At 42.8% G+C, this 20969-nt stretch overlaps 1 protein-coding gene across 1 annotated transcript in view; it reads right to left on the bottom strand.

Annotated features, from left to right (window-relative positions):
• Nucleotides 1-20969, bottom strand: part of LOC122798602 (1-aminocyclopropane-1-carboxylate synthase-like protein 1) — a 2974588-nt gene that overhangs the window by 1765886 nt on the left and 1187733 nt on the right. Inside the window, exon 7 of the mRNA XM_044067677.1 lies at nt 16392-16469. Coding sequence (XP_043923612.1) covers nt 16392-16469 — 78 coding nt within the window. The remainder of the gene's footprint in view (nt 1-16391; nt 16470-20969) is intronic.

Here is a 20969-nt window from a genome sequence, read left to right as displayed (position 1 = left end):
AGGAGGCCATGTAACCCAAAGCCTGCAGGAATTTCCTTGCAGATAGATGAGTTAAAGTTGCCAAGGTTCTGAAAGTTGAAGCCAGCTGTAACTGTTTTTCGGATGTCAGAAATGCCATCTGGGTTGTAGTGTTCAGAAGTGAACCCAGAAAAGTTATCTGTTGTGATGGTGTCAAAATTGACTTTTTTACGTTTACAGAGAATCCCAGGAACTTGAGGAGGTTCTGTACAAATTCCAGATGCTGGAGTAAGACATCCTTGCTGTCTGCCTGAATTAGACAATTGTCCAGATAAGGGTAAATTTGAATTCCCTTGAGTCTGCAGTAAGCTACTACTGGAGCCAGGCATTTGGTGAAGACCCTGGGCGCAGTAGATAATCCAAAGGGCAGCGCAGAGAATTGAAAGTGTCTCGATCCGGCTTTGAACCTGAGGTATTTTCTGCGATCCTGCCTGATGGGAATGTGTAAATATGCCTCCTTTAAATCCAAAGTTACCATCCATGCATTTTTGGACAGCATTGGAAGTAGCTGCTGTAGAGTAAGCATCTTGAATTTTGGAATTTCTAGAAAGGTGTTCAAGACCGACAGATCCAGAATGGGTCTCCATGAGTTTTGCTTCCTTGGGACTAGAAAGAGCCTTGAATAAAAACCTTTTCCCATCTCTGAAAGAGGAACCAGTTCTATGCCATTCATAGCCAAAAGAGCTTCCACCTGGTGTAAGGCCTCCGTCCATTGATGTTTTGGAAGGTCTGGCCATCCGCTTGGTCTTGGCAAGGTGTGAAAATGGAATTTGTAACCTCTTAAAACCAAATCCAAAACCCATTTGTCTTGTGTTATTTGAGTCCAATTTTGATAAAAAAAGAGAAAGTTTTCCTCCGAGAGGGGCTTCCAGGCAAGAAGTTCCTGCAGCCCAAAAGAGGGAGTCATTGAGTTTGTTTCCTTTGAGATTGAGACCTGTCCTCTCCTCCCCTAGGAGTGGAAGCAGTCCACTGTCTTGGTCTATAAGCAGCTTGTGTTTGAGGCCTCCCTCCGGAACGTCTATATCTATCCCTCTGAGGCCTGTCTGAAGAGGGAAAGGACCAATTTTTAGAAGGCCAATTCCTGCTAAATCTACGAGGCTGCACTTGTAAGAAATCTTTAACTGTTTGCATGGATTTCGCCTTATCCTCCATCTTTTTAATCACCTCTTCAGCTTTTGATCCAAACAAAACATTATGCTGAACAGGAGCATCCAATAATTTAGCCTTTACTTGTTCAGATAAATTTTGTTCCTTTAGCCATGCATGCCTTCGAATGGCTGTGCCAGAGGCCGCAGCCCTACAAGAAGCCTCCAAGGCATCAAATCCACAGTGTAAACCATGCTTCCCAACCTGTTCAGTGGCATGCAATAAGTCATGTAATTCCTTATCATCTGCACAGGCAGAAATGGAAGTAAGCTTTTGTTTTAAGACAGACAGTAGAAATTGCTGGTATTTAAACATATGAAACTGACAGTTTAAAGCCCTAATGGACAAAGTAGCAAAAGTGTACACCTTTTTGCCCCATGTTTCTAAGGATCGAGAATCCTTTTCAGTAGGAATAGGATTTTTGGCAGAAGCGGCCTTAGCTCCCTTAGGACCCTGGGAAATGGTTTCAGGGTCAGCAGAAGGGTTCTTATATAAAAACTGATGGGAATCAGGAACCCTGTAATATCTATCAGGCTTAACAGGAGCAAAATGGATTCTTGTGCTGGTTTCAATGTGTAAAAAAAAATAAATGTTTTAGATATACATATGATAAAAACTACTTACAATATTCCAACAAAAGACTGGTTAACCTTACAAAGCATTCTAATGTACACCCAAGATTTATACAGATTAATTAATAAGTCCTCATTTAAAGATATTCCAAATCTAATAAGTTTTCTATATGAATTTATATACAACAGTTGTGAAAAGAAAAATTCAATTTCAAATCTATACAAAGAGTTTAATAACGTATAAAACAATTCCCGAACCATCATACTGGCAGTTCTTAACAAATGGTCAGTCATTACAGTTAACAGAAGAAATTAAATCTAACATCTTACTATCAGTTAATTACACCTCTGACACACAGTACTGGAAAATGTTTAACTGGAAATACATACATAGAGCATTTTAACACCAGATAGAATTAAGAAGATTCGTTCTACTACAAATGGTTTTTGCTGGAGGTGTGAAAAGTCAATTAAAGCAGACTGGATTCATATTTTTTATGAATATAATAACATTAAATCATATTGGAATGGAATTAATAATTTTTTACAAGCTTTATTTAATGAATCCTTTACCTTAACTAAAGCATTGATTATACTAAATGTAAATGAAGGTCCCTACCTGAATAAGACAAATATGTATTTGTTAAGGACAATACTTGCTATATCTAGGAAATGTATAACCAGAAGGTGGAATTCAAATACACAACTGACCTTGGTAGAATTCTACACTTTACTGAAGACAACTGCATCAATGGAAATAAAAATCAAAGAACTACAAATCTATCCCAGGTCATTGGTAAATAATCCTTGGAAGAAAGTTATATCTTTGTTGGACACTCTGCAATAATCAATATTGTATCTCTGATAACTGATCTGTAAATTCTATATTTACTAACATACAGTGTATATAGCTGTAAGTCAGGCTATTGTAAATATTGTATATAGTTGTTTAAAATGAAATGAAACAAGCTGGAAGAATCACCACGGCTGTAAATATCCAAAAATTCGATTTATTTGAAGTAAAATGGACAAGTGCTTTCACGTAACTAAAAGTACGCTTCTTCAGATCCTTGTCAAACAGAATAAAAACCAAGCTTATATACTGATAGCATACAACTATAAAATCAATTAATCAATTAAAACAATTCACTCTTAAAGGGGAAACATATACATTATTTCATTCTAATAGGGTGTGCATCTAACACTGGTTTAATATTGATGTTACTATTAAGTCCTGGTGCTAAATGGGCTCTTAATCTGAATATACATTGTAATTCTCTTCTTTCTAGATAGTTATTATCTCCTTCCCTTAAATTTTTCATAACTGGTTGTAATACCCTAAAATTAAAACTATGCCCCTCTCACTCAATAGTATGTTTCGCTAAGGCGTTTTGTACATTCTTGTTTTTGATATCATACCTATGTTGATATATCCTATCCTTTAAATGCTTCAAAGTTTTCCCAACATAAAAACTTTGACAATTATTACAACAAGCGAGGTAGACAATATTTGTAATATCACATGTAACATAAAACCTAGGTTGAAATAAAAAATTAAAACAAGGATGCTGAAAATTCTGTTCATCACATATCACGTCACACATCTTACATTTCCCACATGGAAAAGTACCTTGTTTCTCATGATGTATTCCTAAAATTTTATTTTTATTCCCATGTTTCTCTCCACACAGTAAACGTTTCAAATTTTTATTATTTTTATAGGAGAAACTGGTTCTGTCACCTATCAATTTCATGGTTTCATCATCCGTGGTTAAAATCTGCCAGTTTCTCCTTATAATGTCTGTTACTATCCTATTATCTTTAGTAAAATTCATATTAAAGCGAAGAGGATGCCTCTTACGCTCTAACCTACCACTTCCATTACTAGTGTTGGTCTCCTTCATTATTTCTTCACATTCTATCTTCTCTTTAGCTTTTTTTATTTCCATTTCTTTATAGCCTCTTTCTAATAACAGTCCCTCCAGTTTATCCATTTCCCCTTTTTTTCTCATGAATTCTATATTTACTAACATACAGTGTATATAGTTGTAAGTCAGGCTATTGTAAATATTGTATATAGTTGTTTAAAATGATATTTAAAAATATTATGTAAATGTTATTTTTAATTGAAAATAAAATTTGAGTAAAAAAAGAAAATGAAGGATAGACTGTACCATGGCCATCCGGAACTTTGTTTGCTGAACTGATTTCTTCAGTACACTGAGATCCAAAATTGATCCCCAGTTCACTGTCTTCTTTGGCACTAAAAAGAATCTTGAGTAGGTTCCAGATCCTTCTTGGTCTGGCAGGACTTGTTGGAGGATTTTCTTCTTCAGCAGTTTTTGATTTCTTGTATTGCTGAATCCTTCTGATTGGAGAGAACATCATGGATTTTCTTGTAAGTAGGGGGAGGTTGAGAAAAGGGAATGGTATAGCCTCTGGATACGATTGGTAGCATCCAGATATCTGTTAAGTCTAGCCAGGTGTTTAGGTACAAGGATAAGCATCCCCCGGCAGCCTCCAGAGGAAGACAATCGGGCCTCCCTTCAAGGAAGCTGAAAGGGGTTGCCTGGGAAGGAATCCCCGAAGCCCTGGTTTTGTGGACCACCTCTATCATGAGGGCAGCGTCTTCTGTTGTGGTCCCCCCCTGCCCCTGGGGAACTCCCTCCAAGTGTGTCTCGGAAAGGCCCTTGGGATTTTTTGAACCACATTTTTCCACCACTCCTCTGGCTCCTAGAAAATGACGTTTGGAGGGTGGAAAAAAAGTATGCCAACAGCAGAAAGGGTCTTACCATCTTTCTCACACCTGGATAAAGTTTCTTTCACAGTCGGGCTAAACAAGGATGTTCCATCAAAAGGAGCACTGACAAAAGAAGACTAGAATGGTTCTGCAAAATCACAAAGGTGAATCCAGGTGTGTCTCCTAATGGCTACACCTCTACCCACGGCTCTAGATGTCCCTTTGGCTGTATGGTTGATCAGCCTCATGGACGAATTAGATACGACTCCAGGGTGGCTAACTGGGAAGCCACTTTCTCTTGGGCTCCCTTGGCTACAGCTCCCGCCAGGGTATCTGATAATTCTTTGATCAGATCCCAGTGCAGTCTGGTAAAATCTGCCAAGAAATTCAAGGGCCTTATGGCAAAGGTCAATGAAGCGTAGGCCCATTTCCCAAATCTGTTCATAGCCCGGGATTCTGTGTTCAGTAGATGGACAGAGGAACTCTCCTCAGCCAGTTCCATTTTAGTGGTGGCCGCTACGAACATAGCATGAACTGCAAGACCCTTCACCCAAAACCATCTGTCTGCAGGTGTGGAAAGTATCTTGTCTGATCTTTCTGGAATGGGCTCGATGGTGTCAGGAACCTACCATGCCTGCTGAGAAATCAACTGAATGAGTTCATCAGCAGGCAGAGTCATCCTAGAAGTAGATGGGCAGGTCCGGAATGCCTGCAGAACTCCACAGAGGAAGGGTTTTGGGACTTCCAGAAACCCATCTGCTTTAGGATTTCCAAGATGTCTCCAAAGGAGACATCTTCAGGGGATGACCAAGGGGACCTGTCCCCCTCACTGAAATCTGTATCTTTCGTGACTGATTCTTGGGGGGAATCCAAGTGTTTTCTCCTGCACTTCTTTTTCCTGAGGGACTTCCTCTGGGGGATAATCTGGGGAGATGTTAGAAAATGACAGTACCAGTGGCTGTGACACCTGAGGCTGCAGCACCCACTGTCCCAGTGGAGAAGAAGGAGGAATAGTATAACTAAAGTGAGGTACCTGTTCTGATGGAGTAGGTGCCAAATGAGTATTTGCAAAAGAAAGGGCCCTCTGCATAGCTTCAAAGGCCAGGCCCCCCCCCAAGAGGAAAGGGAGCCCGGAACTGAGAAAGACTTCCTCGGGACTGGGATCACTCCCTGCTCTAAAAAACTGACCTTTGAGACAGAAACCAGAGCAGAACTAACTCGAGTCAAAGCCCATAGGAGAAGGGATGGCTCCGAAAAACCTGGAGTCGAGATTTGCTTGCTGAAACCGACAGGGTAGCCACGGCTCTTGGAAGGCTCCAGTTTAGAAATAACCAAAGAGCTCAGGGTAACCACCAGCTCTGAAGAAGTGAACAACTCTAGAATTGAAACAGTCGGTGCTGGGAGAACCAGAAAGTACAGTTTTGTACCTACCATAAATGTAGATGTTCGAGTGCTAATACAGCTGCAGTCATAACAGATGGGTTCTCCTGCCGTCAGGCGGGTCCTCGGTCGGCCGAATTCCAAAGTCTAGGTCCGGCGTCGGTTGTCGTCGCTTCTTCCCTGACGTCAGTGCGACAGGGGTATAAAAGAACCAGCCGATGCCATTTTCTTCAGGTTTTTCTTGCCCCAGATGTCAGGTGCCCCCAGAAGGAAGGCAATACATAAATTTGTGTAATAAGCAATGCCATATAATCAAAATATAGTAGTGCAAGCAAATACATCATGAATGAATACCCCAATCTGGTTGCATGAGGATATGTTAGCCAATAGGCCTATCCCAAGAGGGGAAGGAGGGAGGGAAACCCAGACTGCAGCTGTATTAGCACTCGAACATCTACATTTATGGTAGGTACAAAACTGTACTATGTTCATCGTGCATACAGCTGCAGTCATAACAGATGGGTAGAATCCCAAAGCTAAGAAAGGGGTGGTAGGCACTAGGTGGAACTAGGAGGAGCCAGAATGCCCTGCAAGACTGCAGTGGCAAAGCCCGCTCTAGATTTGGAGTATAGTGGAAGGTGGTAGTGCTTGGAGAAGGTATGCACAGAACTCCAAGTGGCTGCTTCTAAAATATCTTTGGTAGGAACTCCTCTAAGAAAGGCTGCAGAAGTAGCCGTGGCCCTTGTGGAGTGAGATCTGATGCCTGTAGGTACAGTTTTGCCATGAAAAGAATAGCAAAAGCGTATGCAATGGGCTATCCATTTTGAGATTGTCTGTTTGGAAATTGCCTTTCCTTGAGCTCCTATTGCATAGGACACAAAGAGCTGATCTGATTTTCTGAAAGGCTTTGTTCTGTCCAAATAATAATGCAGTTGTCTGTGGATGTCCAAGGAATGTAGTAATCTCTCCCTTTTGTTTTGAGGATTAGGATAGAAGGTAGGTAAATGTATGGCCTGATTCAAAGCTACCCTGGATACCACTTTTGGCATAAAGGTCGGGTTGGTTCATAATGAAACACTGTCCTGATGGAAGATGATAAAAGGCTGCACAGCCATGAGAGCTTGTAGTTCTGAAACTCTACGAGCTGAGGTAATAGCCAGAAGGAAAGCTGTTTTCCAGGACAAATATTGCAAATCTGATGAGGCGGCTGGCTCAAAAGGAGGCAAGGTCAGTTTTTCGAGAATGAAATTGAGATCCCAAGCAAGTATTGGTTGTTTCCTTGGGGGTTTTAGATTCTTAACCCCTCTGAGAAACTGTCTTAAGAGGGGGTGAGAGAATAAGGGTGGATCAGTGTTGTATTCTGCAGAAATGGCTGAGGCATGCATTTTGATGGAGGAGAATGAAAGTCCACTGCTTAGGAGCTCAGCTAGATACTGTAATATTTGAGGTAAATTCAGTTTTCCAGGATCCTGGCCCTTTTTCTCATTCCAGACACAAAACCGTTTCCATTTTGCGGAGTAAACTTTTCTAGTAGACGGCCTTCTGGCCTCCAAAATGACATCCTGCACCTCCTTGGAGAGTAGGGTCTGTTGTAATGTTAAGGAATCTTCCATGCGGCTAGATTGAGTGTTTTTAGCTGACTGTGAAGAGTTTTGAAGCTGTGCTGAGTCAGGAGAAGAGGCATTAGAGGCAGGGTCCATGGTGGTGAATGCGTCAGGCTCCTCAGGAGTGGGTACCAGTGTTGTCTTGGCCAGTCTGGAGCAATGAAAATCAACTTTGGTCTGTCTGCTCTGGTTTTCAATAGAACTTTGGGCAGCAGAGGAAGAGGTGGGAAGGCATAAACTGTCACTGACATCCAACTGAAAGAGAGAGCGTCCACTCTCCAGGCCTTTGGATGAAAAATCCTTGAGCAGAATTTTGTCAATTGGTGATTTTTGTGGGAGGCAAAGAGATCTATGTCTGGCCTTCTCCATGCTTGGATTATCTCTGTAAAAACTTGAGGATGCAACTTCCATTCGTGTGGATCTGTCATATTTCTGCTTAGGTTGTCTGCCAGCGTGTTTTCCTTGCCTGGCAAGTACTGTGCTTGTAGTTCGATTTGTAAGTCCATGGCCATGTTCCAAAGTGACATGGCCAGTCTGCATAGGGGGTATGAATGTGTTCCTCCCTGTTTGCTTATGTACCACATTACTGTGGTGTTGTCCGTTCTTATCAATAGTTGACCTGGTTGCAGAAGGTCTTTGAAAGCTATAATAGCATTTATTACTGCTAGCATTTCCTTTTGATTGATGTGAAGGTGCTTTTCTTTTTGGGACCACTTGCCCTGAATGCACCGATCTGTCATGTGCGCCCCCCCCAGGCGTAGTCCGAGGCGTCTGTTGTGATGACTTGATTTGCTTGAGGCTTGCTGAATGGGAGACCTGTGTTTGTTTGGCATGCTTGAGCCCACCACAGAAATTCCTTTTGGAGACATGGAATTAGTGGTATTATTGTTTCCAAACTGTGGCTGTGTTGAGACCATAGGTTTTTCAGGTACCATTGAAGTTTCCTCATATGCAGCTTTGCACATGGGATTAGTAAGAAGCAAGATGCCATGAATTCCCAGAGCCTGCAGGATTTTCCTTGCAGTCAGCCTGGTGCAATTTGCTAGTGCTCTGAAGTATTGAGTTAGTTGCCCCTGCTTCTCTGGCATGAGGTAGGCCATCTGGGTGTTTGTGTCCAAGTTGGCACCCAGGAAAATTATTTTCTGAGAGGGTATTAGCCTTGATTTCTTTCTGTTGACTGTGTATCCCAGAGAATTCAACAACATTATTACATAAGCCAGATGTTTCAGAAGAATGTGCTTGCTGTCCGCTTGGATCAGGCCGTCATCCAAATAGGGGTATATTTGTATCCCTTGAAGTCTGCAGTAGGCAATTACTGATGCCAGGCATTTCGTGAATACTCTGGGCGCAGTAGATAAGCCAAAGGGCAATGCAGAGAATTGATAATGGGTTGAACCTGCAAGAAATCTGAGGTATCTTCTGCAATTTTGTCTGATTGGGACATGCAGTTATGCCTCCTTGAGGTCCAATGTTACCAGCCAAGACTCCTTGCCCAGCATGGGAAGAGGCTGCTGTAGAGTGAGCATCTTGAATTTTGGTACGAGTAGAAAAGTGTTTAGGATGGATAGGTCCAAAATAGGTCTCCAATCTTTTCCCTTCCTTGGTACCAGGAATAGTCTGGAATAAAAACCTTGACCTTGTTCGTGCGTAGGTACCTCTTGAATAGCTTTCATGTCTATGAGATCTGTAATTTGTCTTTGTGCCTCTGCCCTTTGATTGTGTGGCAGGTTTGGCACGCCTCTCATTTTTGGAAGGGTGTGAAAATGGAATCTGTAGCCTCTGTTTATAATGTCCAGGATCCATTTGTCTTTTGTGACAATATGCCAATTTTTTGTAAATAATGCCAGTTTTCCGCCTAAGGGTGCTGCCATTTGAGTCTTGCTTGGCATGCAAAGGGGAAAGTCATTGGGTTTGCTTTCTGAATGGTTGCGAGTTATCCTCAGCACCTCTTTGTGTAGGAGCTTGCCATTGTCTGCCTCTAAATGATCCTTGGTATTGCCCTCTGCCTCTCGGGCGCCTGTATCTACCTCTTTGGGGTCTGTCCGTGGCTGGAAAGGAGCAATTTTTGAAAGGCCAATTTCTACTGAAACGTGGGGGTTGTACCTGTAGAAAATCTTTCACAGTTTGCATTGATTTAGCCTTTTCCTCCATTTTCCTTAATACCTCCTCAGCATTAGCACCAAATAATACATCCTTTTGTAGAGGGGCATCTAGTAATTTAGCTTTTACATGATCTGGCAAGGTTTGTTCCTTGAGCCAGGCATGTCTACGTATGACTGATCCTGTAACAGCAGCTCTACATGAGGCCTCTAGAGCATCAAAACCACATTGTAAGGTATGTTTACCCACTTGTTCTGCACTATGCATCAAATCCTGCAACTCCTTCAAGTCTGGTTGTTCAGGTTGTGACATTTTACTTTTCAGTTGTGATAACAGAAACTGTTGGTACTTTAGCATACGGAACTGACAGTTTAATGCCCTCATGGTTAAGGTAGCCGAGGTATATACCTTTTTTCCCCACCTTTCTAAGGATCTGGAATCTCTCTCGGAAGGTAATGGATTTTTAGCAGTGGAGGCCTTAATTCCCTTGGGGCCCTGTGAGATGGTTTCTGGGTCAGCAGCATGGCTTTTGTATAAAAAATGGTGTGAGTCAGGAACCCTGTAGTACCTGTCAGGCTTGACTGGGGCTGGAGGTAGAAAATCCGGGTTAAGGCAGGCCTCCGAGTACACATCATCTAGTATGTCCAAGACAGGAGGTATAGCCAGAGGCCTGTGCTGAGGTAGCAAGAGAAATTCCCTAAGCCTTTCCTTGGAATCTGAATAATCTTGGCCTTCCCAGTGGAAGTGTTCTCTTAAGGTATGCAAAGTTTCCCCAAATGAGTAATCCTCGGGGGGGAGACAGAGGGAATGGACTCCTCTGCATCAGAATCTTCAAAAGGGGAGTAAGAATGTTCCTGATCATCAGAGTGCTTTGAAATAATGGAGCCCTGATCAGAGGAGGGTGATTCTTCCTCCACTCTGGGCCTTTTATCCGGGGGAGGTTGAGAACCCCTGATAAGAGTAATTAAATCCTCAGCCATTTTAAGCATCTGTTTTTCAGGCATGGGGCCTGGAGATGGGCCCTGTGTAGCTTGTCTCTTAGAGTGCATGGCTGCTTTAGACTTAGTGAAAGCCTTGATGGAAAAAGAAGAGGAAGGTCTGAAGACACCTTGAGAGGAGGTGGACCTGTCCACATTTTGAGATTCACCGCCAAGAGTGGCTTCGGTATCTGTAGTCGGGGTGTGGGCCGAGGAGCCTGCGACCTCGGGCACAGGAGACACCGCCTATGAAGTGTCGTCGGTAGTAAGGGGCTGCGTAGGCACCTCGCTGAGAACCGGACCACGTGTAGTCGGCTTTGGCGTGGTGTCGGTAGAGGCCGCGGACCTTGTGTGTCGGTCCTTATCCTTGCGTTTTTAGACAAAACTGGAGTCGGAGTATCCGACGACATAATATAGTTAAAGGTTTTGCCAAAATAATGCTGGGCGAACTCCGCCCGACGCTTAATGGTGCGTTTGTTGAATGTAGCACAAAAGCGACAGACCGAGACGTCGTGGTCTGGGCCTAAACAAGGAATACAGAGGAAATGGAAATCCTTATGCGGTATTTGCTTCCCACAAGAAATACAATTATTAACTTTGTCTGACATCGGTCTGAGGCAAGAAAAGTTTCCCCAACGGGGTACTTAGCTTTCAAGAAGACTTCGGTTGCAAAATTTTCATAATTTCAGGAGCTGGCCGACCGGCACTTGCGAACTGCTTCTGCTTCGGGCACTGCGCGGCAAGAAAGACTGAAGAAAATGGCGTCGGCTGGTTCTTTTATACCCTTGTCACACTAACGTCAGGGAAGAAGCGACGACAACCGACGCCAGACCTAGACTTTGGAATTCGGCCGACCGAGGACCCGCCTGACGGCAGGAGAACCCATCTGTTATGACTGCAGCTATATGCACGATGAACATCAGAAGACTCTAAGACCTCCAAGGAGGTTAGAGGAGGAGTAGTCAACAGCATGAAAGAAGTCTCGGTACCAAGATCAGAGGGAATTGGTATGGAAGGTGGGCCTGAAAGCCCTCTACCCCACACAATTTTATTCACCAGCTTCTGCACATCGAGTTCTGAAAGACATTTGGTGGTGCAAACAGATGAAGTGGAAGGGGAATTAGGCCTCTGCAAAAATACTTCTTGTAGTTCCCCAGCATAGGGGTCTACTGATAGAGAATAAGAAATTCTAGGCAGAAAGATCTTAGTCGGTGAGATAGTTGCCATTTCCTGTGCCAAGACCTTCGACATCGAAAGACTCGAAATTCTAATTGGTGCTGAAATGGAAGTTGTCAGCAGCAGAGTGTCAGCGGCAGAAGCCTTCTGTTCCGAGGGAATTTTCAGAACCGAGGTCTTTAATTTTTTAGCTTTCAGAACCGAAGGGAAGGATGGAACCAACAGACTTCTCTTTTTTGATTTATCACTAGACAAAGAGGAGGGGGATGAAATATCTGTCTGCACTTTGCAGTGGATAAGGCTTCTCCAAAGTCTGAAGGCAAAATTCCTTTTAGAATTAACTTATTGTGCCTTTCCATCAGAGCCCTGTGGCTGAAGGCATGACAAATACTACAATCTTCCTTTAAAAGGAGGGGACCAAGGCAATAAACACATAAGGAATGGAAATCAGAAGAGGGAACTTTATGGCCACAGTTCTGGCATTTTTTTGAAACCAGAAGGGGCCTTACCCTTCTCAGCCACATCAGACAGAGAGAAACAAGGAAAAACCCTATACAGAAAGAAAGGAAAATATTTTTTGATATTTTGTAATTATAATAAGGGAGTAAGAAGGAAACGACTATCAGCAATGATAGTAAAGATGTACATGAACTTGTACTGGGAAGAAAAAGATTACTGAAAGAGAAAAAGAGAGAGAGAATGAGAGAACTATCAATAATGATAGTGGGAAATTACACAATAGTGTAAATGGAAAAAAGGTATCAATGATGATACAATACAAAGAAGACACTAAGTGTAACGAGAAGGGATAGATGAAAGAAACAGAACTTTAGAAAGAAAGATAAAAAATGTTACCTAATCCCAAAAATGCTCGAGAGTATTGGCTAAACGCGACCTTTTCGGAAAGTGGCAAACAAGATCTACGGTAACTGAGAGAAGGATTCTGGGTAGAGATGAAGCTCAAGAGTTTTTGGCTGGTGCGAGCTGTAGTAACAGCTGAGTCAGTTCTGATACTGGAACAGAACCTATCTGTCAAGGATGGAATGAAGATTGACAACATCAAGTACTATATTCCTATGGCAGAAAAAGTTTTCCCATCTTATACACTCCTGGAGAGTGTCTCTTTAACCTTAGGCCCATATAGGCCCATCTTTCATCAAAGGATGTATTGATGAAAGATGTCTAGAAAGGGCTCTGCAAAGCCACATAAATGCACCCAGGCATGCCTCCAAGCTGTAATGTCTGCACGTACTTCTCTAGATGTGCACTCTGTTGCACTGGAAATCAAATGCATGGATGCACTGGAAAGGGACTGGAGAGTGGTCAGCTGCAAACTCACAGTTGTCTTGCCTTCCACAGACTTGGACTATGAGAGGGACTTGGAACATTCCTTGGTCAAGTACTCTTAAATTTTGTTTAGTGTGCTAAATAGTTCAGTAATCTTAAGGAAAAGGTAACTGAAGCATAAAGTCACTTCCCACATCTGTCCAAGGTCCTGGACTCTCTATTATGATGGAAGACAGATGGACTGTACTCATAGAGTTTTTTATTTTTTTTTTTTTATTTATCATTTGTTGACCGGGAAAGTCCGACTAGGTTCCACAGAGCCTGTTTTCAGCGGAGGCCCAGGGAGAAATGCTCCAGATGCATGTCTTTGGAATGTGGGAGGAAACCGGAGTACCCGGAGGAAACCCACGCGAACACAGGGAGAACATGCAAACTCCACACAGAAGGCACCCCAGCCGAGAATCGAACCGGTGAACCTCTTGCTGTGAGGTGACAATGTTAACCGCTGCACCACTGCGCCGCCCTTCCTTTTTAGTAGCTGTTGCTACCACCACAGCATTGAAAAGGGGGCCTTGCTTCAGTGGGTATGGTCCATAAAAGCTACCAGATACTTGTCTGGCTTCTTAAGGACTGGTGCTGCCACATCCAGCTCCTTTTATGCGCAACAAGAGATCAGGTACACCATCTTATCAACTGGGGTTACAACCCAGGAAGTAGCAGAGCCAGTGCCAAAAGCCTTAAGGAACACAGACTCTTCCTACAAAGAGGTTTCAGAAGACCACACGCCTTTCTGTCTCAGTAGTTCAAGAATTTCAACGAAAGAGACTTCCTCCTACTCCCCTTCATCGAAGTCCATGTCTTCTGTCAGAGACACTTGTGGGGAGTCGATATGCCTCCTCTTGCCCTTATGCTTCCAAGGAGCATGGAAGTCCAATGAGAGTCCTAGATGAGGGCAAATTCAAGACTAGCACAGACCGGCTATTCAGATGATGCAGAAAGTGTGGACTCAGGACCCAGGGTAGACAGCTGCTGAGGGGAGGCCCCGAGGGGGGGCAAGGATATCCAATCCCCTGATGTGAAGGGAGTTTGCCCTACCTCTTTGAAGGCAGAAGCCACAGGAGACCCTGAGACTACCCCAGAAGGAGCCAAGGCTACCTGATGCAAATGGCCAGCAGAATCCCCTTGACCCATCTCAAAGTAAATGTCAGAGTCCTGCCATCCAGTGCTGAGGTTCCAAGAGGAACAGACAGTTCCATGAGTCTTGGAGTAGATCTCCTCCCTGGATCCAGTGCCAAAGCTTCGGATGCAACAGTATCGACACTGGTTAGATCAGAAAAAATGCTGGAGTTGAAGACCCCAATTTCAGATATGACGCAGATAACCCAGGAAGCCTCAGGTCCAAGAGACTGGGGGACACATCAGAGTAGGAGCAGCCACAGGTATCTGTGAAGTTCCAAAGCTCATGGGTCTGATGTTAGACAGTGACAGAAGAACTCCCAACTGAATTTAGCTCCTGAGGAATTTCCTCATCATTCTGTCCACATCAACCTCGAGGGGGGGCGTCCGACCTCCCCCGGTACTCGACGGCGTCCTCGAAATATCGCAAAGTGCCCAGAACCCCTCTGGACGGGAAAGCGTAGTGCCGCGGAGGCCCAGATGAGAGCGGATCCGCCCCTCCGCGGCCGGGGGGAGTTCCGCGGGGTCGGTCGCACCCCGCAGGTCCGTTCTGTGAAGTTCCAAAGCTCATGGGTCTGATGTTAGACGGTGACAGAAGAACTCCCAACTGAATTTAGCTCCTGAGGAATTTCCTCATCATTCTGTCCACATCAACCTTGAGAAAGATGAAGTTGAAGGAGGTATGGAAGCCTTACATGGAGTCTCCTGCAGAAAGGATGTAATCTGGAAGCAAATGGCTAAGGAGAGAACTTGGATTTCCTTCAAGAAGGAATTCTTGAGGAGGAGAAGGAGGAGGAGTGTCATGGATAGCAGCAGGTAGCCAGATTCGAAGTCCATGGAATTTTAGGACAGGAAGACAAAGTCAAAACCTACAAAGAATAGCAGTTAGAGGAACACTTCCTTGGCTCCTTAGGTTTCTCTTTGACCTTTTCACCTTTGTCCCTTTTCGATTTGTCTGCAGGCTTCTTAGCGGACACGGACACTCCAGAGACAGAAGATGAAGAGGAAGGAGGAAGACCTTTAAGCACAAGCTTATTTCTCCATTCTACTAAAGTCTAATGACTGAACACCAAACAAATGACACAGTCTGTATCTAAGTGACCAGCTCTGAAGCAATAAACGCACTCCAAATGGGCATCGTAGTTTGGAATTTTATGCCTACAAGTGACACACTTCTTAAAGCCTGTTGGCTTGTCAGCCACAGTCAACAAAAAGTATAAAAACAGCAACTAGTAACCAAGAATAACTCACAACTTCAACCAACAAAAAATGATGAAGGTGCTGCCCAGTAACAATAAAGGCTTTCCTCTTCCGTTAATGGAAATAATTAGTCATTGATGCACCTTTGATATACCATTGTATTAATGAAAATAAAAATAAAAATAAAAACTAGTTGAAATTCTAGTTTTTATTTTTATTTTTATTTCCATTAATACAGTAAATTGGAATTTCGAACTTTTTGTCTGGTTGGACATTGGTATATCAAAGGTGCATCAATGACTAATTATTTCCATTAACGGAAGAGGAAAGCCTTTATTGATACTGGGCAGCGCCTTCAAAATTTTTTCTTGGAAAAAGTATAAAAACACAATACCACTAAATAACCACAAAGACAGAGAAAGGCAGTATACCAGCAATGGTAATAAAACTCATGTCATAAAAGAGGCAAAGGGAAAAAGGCACTGGCAATGGTACACAAATATACAAGCAAGTTTACTAGAAGAGAGACAGTGAAAGAGAAGGAGATAACAGGGAAGGTGTAAGGCCCAAGTGACACGCAGACTACTCTAAACTAATAAGTTTTTCTTTAAATATTCTAAGGGAGGAAAAGCTAAAGGCAAAAGTCAAAATGACTCCAACAAGAGAAAAAAATAAGCAGAGGAAAATTAGGGTGACAAGGAAAAAACGGACTTATCTTACAACAACTTGAGCTACAGCAACCATGTCTAAACACTGAGACTGGCAAAAGAGATTTGATGTCAAGTTGGGATTTGGAGGGGATTATGGGTAAGGGGGAAGCATGATCTAAGGATCTTAAGAATGAAAAGTGGTTAAATTCACATACGAAACCCATCAGTTTGGGAACACACAGAAAAGACAACATAAGATCCAAAAATCTTTACAGCTATGCAGTTCTCTGTAATTTTTTACACATCTTCCAAATACAGTCAAGTATAACAGTGTAACATGAAATCAGTTTACTATATACTCTTACCTGTACTCTGGCTATCTGTAAGGCATCTTCTAACTTTTGAATGGTCAACTGAAATGCATGAATCTCTCCAGAGAATGCCTATTAAAAAAAATTTCTAAAGATCATTTATGTACTCCAGTATATTTTGAGAATAGTGAGCTAAATGAAAAATAAGAAACAACTACTTCAGTCATTTACACAATGCTATAATATTAGATATAGTCTATTACTGATTAGCCATGTGGAAAAAAAATACTTAATTTACCATAAGAGGAAATACACTTTGAAATATTCAACATAAAAAGCAAATGTACAAGTACTTGCCACATGAGATTATACCAGAGAATCCCACTGTAGGGGACAATAAATGCATAGTCATTCATCCTTTTTGTATAGATAATCTCAAAACCTTGAACTTCAACTTTAGATACATACTTGCACTCTTTAGCCTACAAACAGCATACCTGTGTTGATGTTAGTGATGTGGGTTTAAAGAGTAGGCATGATCCAACCAGAAGCATAGCTAGGTTGTGGCGAAGGGGGCAGCTGCTCCAAATACCAACTGTTAGGGGGTGTGATTGACACCTGCCAAATGGGAATTACTTCAGTACAGTAACTGATGTAAGGACTGAAGCGTTTAGAGGGTGGTATGGAAACCACTGCAAATTGCTTCCTATAATGTACGTGTTACAAGCAGTATGTTATAACTTAAAGTGGAAATGTTTTTTTTTTTCCACTGCACCCCACAATCCTCAGCTCCTACTCCCTAACAAAAGGAGACTGCATCTGCCACAGTTCATACTAATTAACAAAATTATAAACTTGGACTCCTGCTACCACAATGACAAATCTAAACCATACTATGCAAGGACAGCAGAAGAAAGAAATAATGCACCCATTGCAGAAAGCCCTCTTGCAAGAAAAGATATGCAAGCAGTATTCTTACAAGTTGATCTATGGCTCTAATGACTGGATTCATTCTCTCCCCCAACAAGCATTTAGCATTATTTTCTGAAAATTACAGTTGTGTAAGTAAAATTTATCATAACAACAGATGTTCGAATGATCACTGCTGCAGTAGCCTTAGCTGTATTGGTTATATCCTGCCAAAGAATAGCTTCAGGTTGTCATTCATGTGCTCAACCTGTCAGACAACTAAAACGAACTGACTAAAAGACAACTTTGGGAGCGAAGCCCTTCAGAGATTTCCTGGCAGCACAGAAATAGAGGTGGAACCCTAAAAAAGCAGGAACAACAAAAATAAATGTCTACACCCTGGCATTAAAAAAAAAAAAAAAAAAAAAACACATACACACCAAAAATATCAGAGATAGATGGAGGGAGTGGTTACTGTAGCAGTGATCATTCAAACATCTACTGTTATGGTAAGTATAACTTACACAACTGCACTATGTGCTTCACATGATCACTGCAGCAGTAGCTTTAGCTATATGGGTAGATTACCATAGCTATCTACATTTGGGAGGTGGAAGGAGAAGAGTCCATGAGCCCGTGGAGAATGGTTCTAGCAAAACTTAATCTGGACCTACAGTAGGAATCAACTTATAGTGCTTTGTAAAGGTATGTACAGTGGACCACATAGCAGCTTCTAGAATACTTCTAAAATCCAACCATTTCCAAAAAGCCATACACAAAACCAATGCAATGGTACAGTGGGCCTTAACCCTGCCTGGAATAGATGTTATGGTGAGTATAGCTAAAGGTAATAACCTTAGACAATCTTTTGGAAATAGTCAGTTTTGGCACAGGTTGTCCCTTCTTCTTACCTTCAGAAGAAATGAACAACTGATCTGAAGATCTGAAAGATTTAGTTCTGTCAAGATGGTACCAAACTTGTCTGTGGGTATGCAAGGTATGGCATATTCTTCTCCCTTGCTTTTAGTTCAGGAAAGAAAATAGGGAGAATGATAGTTTAGCTTAAAGCAAACCAATAACCACTTTAGATATAAAAGAAATAGAAGTTATGTTCTTACCATAACGTTCCATGTTAGTTGTCTTCTTCTCGCCTTCTTCTTGCTGGATGGGTTCGGAGCCGACCTCAGCTCCGACTCGGCCACTCTAAAAGCTCGAGAGTTGGTTCTACCGGCTCGAGGCTCCCCTTATATCCCACAATGCTAGGCGAGAGTTACCTCAGATCTCGTTTGTAAGCTAACCCAGCTTATATCAATAACAGTATAACTGTAAATAGAATCCACCTCTAACAGCAGGAAGAAAAGGGTGACCTACATCCTGAAATAAGAAATATGCACAATAGCATATGACTAAGAAAGAGGTGGTAGAAAGAGAGGTCACGATCACAACTCCTCTAGGTCTGTCCAGGCCAGGGGGAAAGAGGGTGGGGCCGAAGAAGAAGGCGAGAAGAAGACAACTAACATGGAACGTTATGGTAAGAACATAACTTCTATATGTTAAGTTGTCTATCTCGCCTTCATTCTTGCTGGATGGGACCGTCCCTAGCACCTTGTCCCGGGTGGCCTAACGGAACAGACTCCTGAGAACAGTGGAACCAAAATTAGCTCTATGCCTAGAAGCTAAATCCAACTTATAATGGGAAATAAAAGTGTGAGGAGTAGCCCAAGTAGCCGCTGCACAAATGGTGTCAATAGGCAGTCTGTCTTGGAAGGCTAAAGAAGTAGCCAAAGCTCTGGTGGAATGGGCTTTAGGTTTATTAGGCAGTTTTTGGTGTCTAATCTCATAAACAAGGCTAATCAGAGACGTTAGCCATCTGGATAATGATACCTTTGAAACTGGAAGTCCTTTTCTGCTTTCCGCATAGGAGACAAACAGCTGATCAGATTTTCTGAATTGTTTCGTCCTGTCCAAGTAGTACCTTAATTGACGATGAACATCCAGGCAGTGTAATTTTTGTTCAGACCTATTTGAATACTCTGGGAAAAAGACAGGGAGGTCAATGCTTTGGTTTAGATTTGATGTTGAAACCACCTTAGGCAAAAAGGACGGGTTAGTTCGTAAGGAAACTCTGTCCTTATGGAACAAAAGATAAGGAGAACGACAACTGAGTGCTTGAAGTTCTGAAATTCTTCTAGCTGATGTGATAGCCACCAGAAAGAGAGTTTTCCATGATAATAATTTCAAGGAACATGAAGCTGCAGGTTCGAAAGGGGAAAGAATCAAAGAAGCAAGAACTAAATTTAGGTCCCAAGGAGAAGGAGGATTTCTTATAGGAGGTCTGAGAAGAAAAACTCCTTTCAAAAAGGCTTTGCAAAGTTTGTGGGACATTAGGGCAGATTCAGAAATGCCCACATGAAAATTAGAAATAGCTGCCAATTGAACCTTAAGAGTAGATGGAGATGAACCTGCATGGAAGAGTTCAGCTAGAAAATCAAGGACTAGTTGGATGGAAGCGGTGAAAGGATCTATGTCCTTTCCTTGTGCCCAATATGAGAAGCGATTCCACTTACTCAAATAAATCTTTCGAGTGGAAGATTTATGGGAAGCTATCAATATATCTCTAACCGAGTGAGATAATTGAGGAAGCCTGGCTACGGTTGGAACTGGAGGAACCAAGCAGTGAGGTTCAGAGAGGGAGGGAGCGATGAAACTGACCCGACTGGTGGATCAAAAGATCTGGAACTAGGTCCAGATGCCACGGTCGCTCAAGAGAAAACGATGTAGAAAGGGGAACCACACTTGTCGAGGCCAGTAAGGAGCAATGAGGATCAATGAGGCCTTCTGAGCGATAGCTTTCTGTATTACTTGAGAGATCAGAGGGAAAGGAGGAAATGCATACAGAAGTCCCCGGGGCCAAACTTGGACTAGAGCGCCTCTGCTGGGTTGGCCTGGTAAAGGGAATAGAGTGAAGTATTCTCTGCACTTGCTGTTTTGGGGAGTAGCAAAAAGATCGCAGCAAGGCTGACCCCACTTGAGAAATATCTCTCTCACTACAGAGTCTTTCAGAGACCACTCGTGAGGCATGAGTATAGCTCTGCTCAACTTGTCCGCAATGTGATTGGACTTCCCGGGGATGTGCGTTGCTATCAGAAAACGCTGAGAAGAAATCGCCCATTGCCACAGTCTGAGTGCTTCTCGACACAGGGGTATGATCTGGTTCCGCCTTGTTTGTTGATGTACCACACTACAGACATATTGTCTGTCTGGATTGCAATCGTTCCCAAGGGAAGAGAGTCTTGAAGGGCTTGCAACGCTAAAAGCACTGCTCTCATCTCCAGAACATTTATGTGCAAGTGGCATTCGTTTGGTTGCCATGTGCCCTGCACTGTCCTGCCCTGATAATGCCCCCCCCACCCGATCAGGGAGGCATCCATTGTCAGAGTAGCAACTGGAGGAGGTGGAACAAATGGTCTTCCCGACAGGAGCTGGGGGGAAGACATCCACCACATGAGATGCTTTTTGCACGCTTGCGTGATCATAATGGTGTGAGACATTGGAAGTTCCTGGTATGACCATTGAGAAAAAAGCATCCACTGAAGGATCCGCATGTGGTATCTGGCCAATGGGAGGAGAGGTATGGCCGCTGCCATGATTCCCAACACCTTTAGAACTAACCTGGCTTTGGCTCTGTTGTTGTTGAGGAGAAGTGACACCAATTTGTGAATG

This window comes from Protopterus annectens, chromosome 3.part1, assembly GCF_019279795.1.
Source record: "Protopterus annectens isolate FY-2018-M chromosome 3.part1, PAN1.0, whole genome shotgun sequence".
Lineage (NCBI taxonomy): Eukaryota > Metazoa > Chordata > Ceratodontiformes > Protopteridae > Protopterus > Protopterus annectens.
This window is presented reverse-complemented; position numbering and strand designations above follow the sequence as displayed.